Source organism: Taudactylus pleione, unplaced genomic scaffold, assembly GCF_031769625.1.
Source record: "Taudactylus pleione unplaced genomic scaffold, aTauple2 ptg000281l, whole genome shotgun sequence".
Lineage (NCBI taxonomy): Eukaryota > Metazoa > Chordata > Amphibia > Anura > Myobatrachidae > Taudactylus > Taudactylus pleione.
The window spans coordinates 1,395,362-1,406,683 of NW_028284683.1; the positions used below are offsets into that span (position 1 = coordinate 1,395,362).

The 11,322-nt window shown below is 41.5% G+C and overlaps 1 protein-coding gene across 1 annotated transcript; it reads left to right on the top strand.

Moving 5' to 3' along the window:
- Window positions 1–7,432: 7,432 nt before the first annotated feature.
- On the top strand, window positions 7,433–8,374 carry LOC148512590 (olfactory receptor 1C1-like). Its single transcript, XM_088482048.1, has one exon. The coding sequence runs from the start codon at window positions 7,433–7,435 to the stop codon at window positions 8,372–8,374; it is 942 nt and encodes a 313-aa protein (XP_088338174.1).
- The last annotated feature ends 2,948 nt before the right edge of the window (window positions 8,375–11,322 follow it).

The window sequence follows — 11,322 nt, forward strand, 5'->3', positions numbered from 1 at the left end:
GAAATGATTTGCATTTTGACGCTATAGTTTTTGAGCATATGTTATTTTTCTAGGGCAGACTAATTATTTAAAAAAAAGTTAAATAAATTATATGTTCTGCAAAGACATAAATAAGAGTGCCCCAAAAAGGTATCACTCTCTTTATTAGTCTAGGCTAATTCTCTTTTCCTCAGTAAATGTGTAGGCAGCCCAGACTGAATGGTCAACTTGTGGTACAACCTGGGCATTCTATCACATATAGACCCCAAAGCTTTCTCTAGCTGGACATACTCTCATATACAGTCATATACAGTTCCTCCATAATGTATGGCCAGTGGTACCTTACCAGAATTTTCGGTGCTTTGCAATGTTATAACAATATTTGCAACTTAACTCCACCACCTATATGGCAGCAAAGTTATACAAAGGGCTTCTTGTTCTCCCACTCCCCTTGTAGCATTCTGCTTCACAGGTGATCTGCCAGGGGTTTCAGTTCCACCCTATACTCCTTAAATTTATACTACCAGTTAAAGTGATGCACCGGGTTCTAACATTGCTAAATGCACTAGGAAACTCATTATCCATATTGTGACTGCCGACCAAAGTTTGCTGCCTCCCATTAAAATGTCCTGACTCTCCCATGCTCTTGGCCCCTATTAAGAATGTATGGATGGTATACAAACAATAATATATCATCTGCATGCTACATGATCGCTCTCTCCGTTTCCAAGGAGTTTGAGGTCCATGGGGTGCCCATTGTCAGACATGACACTTCACTTTATAGTGTCCACTAGACTATGCTATGGATCTGCAATTTCTCTTTATCATCCCCTTCTCTTTTTTTTCCTTTCCTCCATCCCATTCTACCCTTCCCCATTTGCCCCTTTGCCCTCTACCAACCTCTCTCTCCTTTCCTCTACTGGGTCACAGTTCTAAGCACTCTGTTAAATGTTGTCATTCATCTATACAGCTGTCACAGTGCATTTCAGTTATGCTTTTGAATTGCTTCAATGGTTTCTTCTGAAAACAATGCTTTGATACCAGAACCTGCAACTCCCCCTCTTTTTTTTCCATTTTGTTACATTATTTTTAAACCTCAATAACACTATTACTTCGAAAACATGTACATTCTGTATTGTATACACCAGACATCACCGAACACAGGGCCTGATTCAGAGCCGGACGCTCTGACCAGAGCGCTCACTCTGAATCAGGGCCCTCCTACCTAAAATTGGAGCAGCCTCCTGGCCGCTCGCATAGCTGTGGGTGACCACCCACAGCTTATGCGAGCGGCCAAAAAGATGGTCGCGATGGTCAAGACCATCACGACCATCGGGCTTGCGACGAGACCCTGCGGTAGGGTCTCGCTGCCGCAAACCCAGGAGTGCTTTTGGCTCTATCAGAGCCAAAAGCACTCCCACTGACATCACTAGTGATGTCAGTGGGGCCGGACCCAGATGGTAGGCATTCCCATGGGAACACCTCTGTCTGGGCAGCAATGCCCCCGGCACGCCCACCAAAGGGGGCGTGCTGTCACTCACCATCGACAGCACGCCCCCTTTGGTGCGAGATCCATAGCGACGGCTGGCCGTCACTATGCGGGTCTCGCGCATGGGCACGACGGAGCTCCCTCCGTCGTGCTCCTGCGCACTAGGGCACCATCGATCCGCTTGCGAGCGCTCGTGAGCGGGTCTGAATCAGGCCCACAGTTTGCACTTTTGTAAACCAACCTCCAGTGGTCGAAGTGGGAATTTTGAACTGGAAAAATCTAAGGTTGTACTTATGCGCGTGCCAGAGAAGGGTGTGTGGTCACTCACAAGGGGCATGTCCTTAAGACACGCCCCTTTGTCATTAGTGTAGTGTATCAGACCGCAGTACCCCATTATGCTACACAATAGTAGTGCCCCTTATACAATGCCCACAGTAGTATTGTCCCCTCTACAGTGCCCACAGTAGTAGTGCTACTTATGCACTGCCCAAAGTAGTAGTGCCCCTAAGCAATGCCCACAGTATTAGTGCCCCTTATACAATGTCCACAGTAGTAGTGCCCCCTATACAATGTGCATAGTAGCAGTGCCCCTTAGGTAATGCCCACAGTAGTAGTGCTCCTTATACAAGGCCCACAGACTTCATTGTATAAGGGGCACTACTACTGTGGGCACTTTCACATAAGCACATTCACACAGTGCCATAACTTTGTAACCGAGTATCAGGCTGGGATATACCATGCTGGGTGCACTGGTATCAGGCTGGAATATACCACTCTTGGTGCACTGGGCACTGTTCCCGGCTAGTCCCTATATAGTTGCTCTGTTATAGATCTGACACTGTAACTATAGTAACTGTATGTAACGCCAGGAGCAGCATTCATAGAATGGACAGTTGAATTTTCACCCTCTACACTGTTTTATTAAAAATGACATCTGCCAAAACAGGAGTTCAAACCTACCAATTTCTCTCTGGCTATCAGGACATGCCATGGATAAAATAAAATAGTGGCAGGGAGGGGATGTATTTTTATGCAGTCCAGTGCCAACAGCAGATGTAGAGGGCACTTGTCCAGACGGAATTACAGTTACGGATGATGGAGGTGGGCAAGGAGTGGAGGCAGACGGGGACGCGGGTGCGTAGAGTAGGTGGGCGAGTAGCTGTGAGAGGACTGGAAGTGGGCAAGGACTAGATGGAGGTGAGGAGACGAGTGGGTAGACAGGAGTTGACTGGAGGCAGGTGAAAAGGCAGGTGAAAAGGCAGGCGGGTAGGCAGGAGAGGACTAAAGGCAAGTGAGGAGAGAGGGTAGGTGGGAGAGGACTGGGTGGGGACAGGGAGAGAGGCAAGGGGCATGCCGGTAGACAGGAGAGGACCGGAGGTGGGTGAGGATTAAAGGCAGGCAAGGAGGTGGTTGGTGGGTAGACGGGAGTGGACTGGAGGCAGGTAAGGAGGCAGGTGGAGGTTATTAGGCAGTGGGAAGGTGGGTGTGAGAGTACTGGATGGGACAGAGAGAAGGGTGAGGAGGCTTGCTAGTAGGCAGTAGATGACTGGAGGTGGGTCAGGACTAGAGGCAGGCAAGGAGGCGGTGGGTATGCAAAGAGTTCAGCTTGTAAAGTGAAAAGAAAAAAAAAATGTAAAAAACTTCCAGATGCTACCTGTCTGGTATTAACACTTTGGACAGTCTGGAAATCAGATGCTCTGAGTGTTAATAATAATTCTAATAAATGAATAATTCTAATGAATACGTGGCAACCTGATCTCCCTCTTTTTCTTACTCTCCCCCCTCTTTTCTCTTCCTCAGCTCCCCTCTTTAACACAGGTCTGACACACTAATGAGAGATTTCAGAGTAACGCCAGTGACAACCCCCACGCTGCAAGCCCCTCCATGTCCGGCTTGCGGCCATACTCCCGAACCCCCCCACTCACGGCCATACCTGACACCCCCCACTCGCGGCCATACTCCCGAACCCCCCTCTGCACTTGCGCCAGTACTCCTGACACCTTCCCATCCCCTGGAGGCCCCTCCGCGGGGACACACGATACATTACACACCAGCATTGGCAACCTCCGTTCTGGATCCGGGTAGCTGTGGCACGAGCAGTGAGGGAGATCAGTGAGCTCTGGCTGCGAGAAGCAGTGCATCTGGAGCCGGCATTCTGTCAGCGACTGAACAGCTGCCAGAGTCTCCAGCCGCCCTTAGCCAGCGCCCTCACATCTGTGACTACATGCACTGTAGTAAGCAGGCATGATAAGGATGCTGGGGAGTTGGGGTACAAATGTTGTGCTTATTATAGAACAAAAAGCACTTACTCATTCCCTCACATTTTGGCTGGCTTTTAGGGGCTGGGGCTGTCCTAGTACACACTGACACTGACAGCCTGTAAGCAGTGTCAGTATAGCTGGCGGAGGCATGCACATTGCTTTCCAACTCCGCACTGAAGCCACGCCTTTGCCCTCTGCTTAAAGTTAAAAAAAAAATAGTTTAGTGCTCAAAGTGCCGGTATGCCATACCGTTGTATACTGGCACACTTCGAGCACTGTCAACCTCACAAACTCTTTCAGCCCTAACCAACCATTGACGTGCCTACAAACAGTAATTTCTCTTGCAGTCTGGCACATGTGCAGCAGTTTCAAACTGCACTATTGTCTTTTTTCAACAGACTACAAAATAAAAACATTATTCTCTATAAAATAGAGAAGGACATGTAAAAAATAATTGAAATTGGTCAACGGAATTTGGTGGTATTATGCATATTTAGATTTAACCATTTTAGCTACTGTATCTGCACTTCAAAAAAGACAGATTTAAAATGTCACCCTTTAGAGCACTGACAACTTCAATTAAACTCCAGACAGTTGAATTTGTATGTTATCCCCGGGTTTGTGTGTGTTTATTCCAGAGTCCCTGAATTTTCCCCCACAGTACAAAATATACTGGCAAGTTTCACGACTTTGAAAAACTTTCACTGATTGTACAGTTCTAAGCAATATACTTGCTATTAATAAAATAATGATAATAATAATGTTTCTTATAATTAACTTTTAATTCTATATTAATAAAAAATAATACTACTTTGTAATTACTTATATATATTGTTTGTGACATCAGGACACTTCCCAAATAACATCTCCTTTATTACCTTTTTGTCACTTATGATAATTATACTGTAACATATTCATTAATCAATTAATGATTATTATTATAATTATTAGCAGTAGCAGTAGCATTGAGTTATATAATTTCCCTATTTAAAAAATGGTGTCAACTATTTGAAAAAAAAATTGACAATGGTTTGAGTATTACAGCATATGCAGGATAAAGAAAATTATATTAATAAAGAATTATTAGAGTAAACACAATAACAAATAATAGGAAAACAAAATAATAAACGTTAATTGTTCTGGGAAAATTATAATAAATGTATTCACAAAGGAATATTCCTTGTGGAAAATGCAGCATTATATATAAATATTTCTCATTCCTTGCACTTCAATAATCCATGAATATGTGTTCTGATATGATTATATAATTTTTACTGTATTTAAGACGTTGAACAGGTAAACTTTACGTTTTAGCTTTCATATACAAATTCTGAATTATTACTTGTTACATTATGTTGTCTTGCAAAAATGATTTGTAGTGTTTTTGCCAGCTGCATAATAATAATAATAATAATAATAATAATAATAATAATAATAATAATAATAAATGATTGTATTATTATTATTATTTTTCACTTTATGATTTTTTCCTTCCTATTGTAAGGAAAAAATAGGAAGTATGTGGCCCAGAAGTTGATTGACAGCATGCCAGGGCAAATTGCAGAGGTCTTGAAAAAGAAGGGTCAACACTGCAAATATTGACTCTTTGCATAAACTTAATGTAATTGTCAATAAAAGCCTTTGACACTTATGAAATGCTTGTAATTTTACTTCAGTATACCATAGTAACATCTGACAAAAAGGTCTGTAAACACTGAAGCAGCAAACTTTGTGTAAACATATACTTGTGTCATTCTCAAAACTTTTGGCCATGGCTGTACACGGGATATGTATATTATTTGTACATTGCTGATGGTTAGAGATGAATTAAGTTTTGACATTGAAATAAATAACAACATACTTATATATGTTATTTACTTTTTTGTAAGCCATTCCCTTACTGTTTTCTGTATGTTTTAGTCCTGATATTATTCTCACAAACCATACAGACATTGTCAGCTAAGATTCTTCTGGCAAAAAGGTTTCAACAGTTTTCATGAAATATTTTATAAAATGTTGAGGCACAAAAATACAGAGACTGGTTTTATAAACTCCCTGCTTGATAATCTGTTGATCCATTGTTTACCTATAATTAAGCAATAATCCATCATTCACATATTATATTACACATACAGTTTATTCTGTTTATTGTCTTTCCCCACTTCTCTATCCATAAGTAATAACCTATCCAGTTATTTACAGATAGTAAAGTATAATTCTTATATTTAGCCCTGTAAATGTATATAATTTGCTTTACCCAAGACTCAAATGAGTCTTATTTGTGTCTAAAGTATGATACATTGATGCTATACAAATCCATGTTATCTCCTGATATGTATTTTATAGCACTATGTGTATGATTGGATGACAATGTAGTATCTAATTTTAAATAAATATAAATTATTCCTCTTTGGCTGTTTTTAATCATTTGCAGATTCCTCTGTTAGTGACTAGTAACTTTACTAAGTGGTTGAACTACAGGAACTCTCAGTACCGGTGCTTTAAGGTCACAGTGAAGTCTGATACAAATCTGTGCTCTGATTTATAACCAAGGGCCATTAATAACCCCCAAACTCACCACTGTTTTTTATTCAGGCTTTTTCAAAGATAACATTAAAATGGATGGGTACGGGATTGGGTTCCAGGCGGTCAAAATCCAGATGCTGGAATCCCGACAGAATTAGGATACCAACACTTATCGGTAGGCATCCTAACCCACCCCTTATCCCTACCCTAACCCTCCCTCCCTGGTGCCTGATACTAACTTCCCCCCTAGTGCCTAAACCTAACCTCCACCTACCCGCACCCTAAACCTAACCCTCCCCCCTTAGTGCCTAACCCTAACCTTCCCCCTTGTGTCTAACCCTAACCTCTAACACTAACCCTCCCCCCAACTCCGCTACTTACCTTCAGGATGCTGGCAGTCGAGTTGCTGGCGTCAGGATTCTGGCACCGGTATACTAACTGCCGACATCCCCTGTGTTGGGATACTGAAAGTATCCCCATTTAAAAACTATCACATACTGATGTCCAGATTTGGGCATTACAGTTGAGAACCACCATTTAGATTAATATAGAAAAGGACAGGATGGCCTCAACTGAATGGTTCCACTGCTGGCTTTATTGTGGCCAAGACCCAGGGCCATAACTAGGGTAGTGCGGCTGGTGCCATCACACAGGGCACCACAGCTCAGGGGGCGCTGTTTTGGGCCTGTCAAATTTCTGTTTATTATCATTCTCACTTGTAGCTTCCTCTTATTTCATCCCCAGCATCTCCTGACCTCCACTATCTCTTCCCTGGCCCTTCCCCATGAGGCCATTCCCCTTTTTTGGGTGCATTATGTCCTTTTGAAAAATGAGGGGGGGTGCCAATGCTCTTTCTGGCACAGGGCACCAAAAAGTTTAGTTACGGCTCTGCCAAGACCCTCCAAATTAGGAGAAACACTTTAAAAGGATTCAGTATACTAAATATTAACAATTAATATTTTATGTAGACAATAGGGGAAGGAAAATAAGGGTAAAAAAAAGTAACACAATGATTGAAGATGCCTTTTTTTTGTCTCCTTTGCAACATTTTCTGTATCTTGTCACTAATAAAAAATGCGGCCTGGGCAGAAATTTGGTTGTGTTTCGACCCCTTAATGTCCCCATCAGGTTCCCCTGTGATGCTTCTGCTGTGGTTGAACCTGAGCCTGCAGGAAGGATGAAGGAACATCTCATAAACTGCACAGTACAGAGAGAATTTCACCTCTTGGTGTTCTCCTTCTCTGCAGACCATCAGCTTGTGCTCTTCATTGGGATCCTAATAATGTATTTACTGACAGTGCTGGGGAACCTGATTATCACTGGTCTAATATATCTGACCCCACAGCTCCACACTCCTATGTACTATTTCTTGTGTAACCTCTCAGCGCAGGACATCATCTACGTCACCAGCGTCCTTCCCAAATTTCTGTCTATCCTGGTAACAGGTGACACCAGAATTGTCTTCCCGGGATGCATCACTCAGTTGTTCTTTTTTGCATTTTGTGTTGTGTCAGAGTTTTTACTCCTTAGCTGTATGGCCTATGACCGTTATGTCGCCATCTGTGTCCCTCTGCACTATACAACCATTATGAACAAAAACTTGTGTGTTACACTAAGTTCTATCTCCTGGCTTGTTGGCTTTTCCAATTCTTTATCCTATGCTGTTCTGGTTTCTACTTTATCATTTTGCGATTCCCAAGATATTAGTAATTTCTACTGTGATTTAAAAACCATGATAGAGCTCTCTAGTGATGACATCACATATATTAAAATGCTGGTATATGTGGAAAGTATATTTTTGGGGCTTACCCCCTTTGTGCTGATATTAGCCTCTTATACATGTATAATTGCCACTATCATAAAGATCCGTAGCTCAGAGGGCAGAGTAAAGGCTTTCTCCAGCTGCTCGTCCCATCTCACCGTTGTTATATTATTCTATGGGACCTTACTTAGTTCCTACATGGTCCCGGAGTCTCAGCACTCTCCGGAACAGGACAAATTCCTCTCCTTGCTGTACACGGCGGTGGTCCCCATGCTAAACCCCCTGGTTTATACTCTGAGAAACAAACAGGTCCTGAGAGCCATGGACAATATCTTGAAGAGATACATAAAATGTTAAATTGCACACTCAGCATTGTTGTCTTCTATTCTTACAGTAAATAAATGATTAATGGGAAAACATTTCACAGCTTGCTGAGGCCCAATGCCTCTTACATTTGGGATGGGTCCAGTCTGTAAATTGTATTCTCACCTCTGCTTATCTGAGAATGTGATGTGAACAGAGGATGTGCTGGCTCAGGTGTTACCTGTGACTTAGGCAGTCTCGATTGTCTTAGGTGAGACAGTGTAGATTTCCCAACTTATGTGTGATCATCTGAGAAGTATATTTCTTCATCAGTCAGTTGGTGATTCTGCCTGGTTACTGCAGCAACAGCTTTTCAAACATAGAAACTCTACTCAATTGACAGTGGACACCTGGCTGCCTTAAATCCAATTCCTGTCTTTTGAGATAAAGTTTTTGTTGGTTTTGACATTTTTACTGACGGCAATCGACCTGGACTTTTTATTGGGTGAGAGCTGAATGTTTCCTTGCATTACTAGAAGTCAGATGATATTGATAAACCTTTTTTTTGTATTGCATTTCTTTGTGTGTTGCACATTGTGTCTGCACATCTTGTTTAGTATTCTGACGGTTGTTGTCTTAAGCTTGCGTTGCTAAATGGTGGCCGTGTGCTATTTAATAAAGGAGTGTATAGATGGCTAAAAAAAGTGATAGTTGCGGGGAACAGTGGATGTCGGTAATGTCATTTCAGTGGCAAACGCAGGATTTCTAGAGGGGGGTTTCCAAATACTCGATTTTAGAGTGAGTGTGGCCAGTCCATGCAGAGGGTAGAATTAGCACTTAACCAGCTTTAAAATGTGTCATACATAGTGTATTGTGTGTCATAATTCCAGCATATACAGGACCAGTGATCACAGTAACCCATTATATGTGTCATACATAGTGAATTGTGTGTCATAATTCCAGCATATACAGGACCAGCGATCACAGTAACCCATTATATGTGTCATACATAGTGTATTGTGTGTCATAATTCCAGCATATACAGGACCAGCGATCACAGTAACCCATTATATGTGTCATACATAGTGAATTGTGTGTCATAATTCCAGCATATACAGGACCAGCGATCACAGTAACCCATTATATGTGTCATATATCCAGCATATACAGGACCAGTGATCACAGTAACCCATTATATGTGTCGTGTATTGTGTGTAATAATTCCAGCATATACAGGACCAGTGATCACAGTAACCCATTATATGTGTCATACATAGTGTATTGTGTGTCATAATTCCAGCATATACAGGACCAGCGATCACAGTAACCCATTATATGTGTCATACATAGTGAATTGTGTGTCATAATTCCAGCATATACAGGACCAGCGATCACAGTAACCCATTATATGTGTCATATATCCAGCATATACAGGACCAGTGATCACAGTAACCCATTATATGTGTCGTGTATTGTGTGTAATAATTCCAGCATATACAGGACCAGTGATCACAGTAACCCATTATATGTGTCATACATAGTGTATTGTGTGTCATAATTCCAGCATATACAGGACCAGTGATCACAGTAACCCATTATATGTGTCATACATAGTGAATTGTGTGTCATAATTCCAGCATATACAGGACCAGCGATCACAGTAACCCATTATATGTGTCATATATCCAGCATATACAGGACCAGTGATCACAGTAACCCATTATATGTGTCGTGTATTGTGTGTAATAATTCCAGCATATACAGGACCAGTGATCACAGTAACCCATTATATGTGTCATACATAGTGTATTGTGTGTCATAATTCCAGCATATACAGGACCAGCGATCACAGTAACCCATTATATGTGTCATACATAGTGAATTGTGTGTCATAATTCCAGCATATACAGGACCAGCGATCACAGTAACCCATTATATGTTTCATATATCCAGCATATACAGGACCAGTGATCACAGTAACCCATTATATGTGTCGTGTATTGTGTGTAATAATTCCAGCATATACAGGACCAGTGATCACAGTAACCCATTATATGTGTCATACATAGTGTATTGTGTGTCATAATTCCAGCATATACAGGACCAGTGATCACAGTAACCCATTATATGTGTCATACATAGTGAATTGTGTGTCATAATTCCAGCATATACAGGACCAGCGATCACAGTAACCCATTATATGTGTCATATATCCAGCATATACAGGACCAGTGATCACAGTAACCCATTATATGTGTCGTGTATTGTGTGTAATAATTCCAGCATATACAGGACCAGTGATCACAGTAACCCATTATATGTGTCATATATCCAGCATATACAGGACCAGTGATCACAGTAACCCATTATATGTGTCGTGTATTGTGTGTAATAATTCCAGCATATACAGGACCAGTGATCACAGTAACCCATTATATGTGTCATACATAGTGTATTGTGTGTCATAATTCCAGCATATACAGGACCAGTGATCACAGTAACCCATTATATGTGTCATACATAGTGAATTGTGTGTCATAATTCCAGCATATACAGGACCAGCGATCACAGTAACCCATTATATGTGTCATATATCCAGCATATACAGGACCAGTGATCACAGTAACCCATTATATGTGTCGTGTATTGTGTGTAATAATTCCAGCATATACAGGACCAGTGATCACAGTAACCCATTATATGTGTCATACATAGTGTATTGTGTGTCATAATTCCAGCATATACAGGACCAGTGATCACAGTAACCCATTATATGTGTCATACATAGTGAATTGTGTGTCATAATTCCAGCATATACAGGACCAGCGATCACAGTAACCCATTATATGTGTCATATATCCAGCATATACAGGACCAGTGATCACAGTAACCCATTATATGTGTCGTGTATTGTGTGTAATAATTCCAGCATATACAGGACCAGTGATCACAGTAACCCATTATATGTGTCATACATAGTGTATTGTGTGTCATAATTCCAG

Bases quoted from the DNA above. Each gene is read 5' to 3' on its own strand.
- LOC148512590 (XM_088482048.1), top strand. From the start codon at position 7,433: ATGAAGGAACATCTCATAAACTGCACAGTACAGAGAGAATTTCACCTC.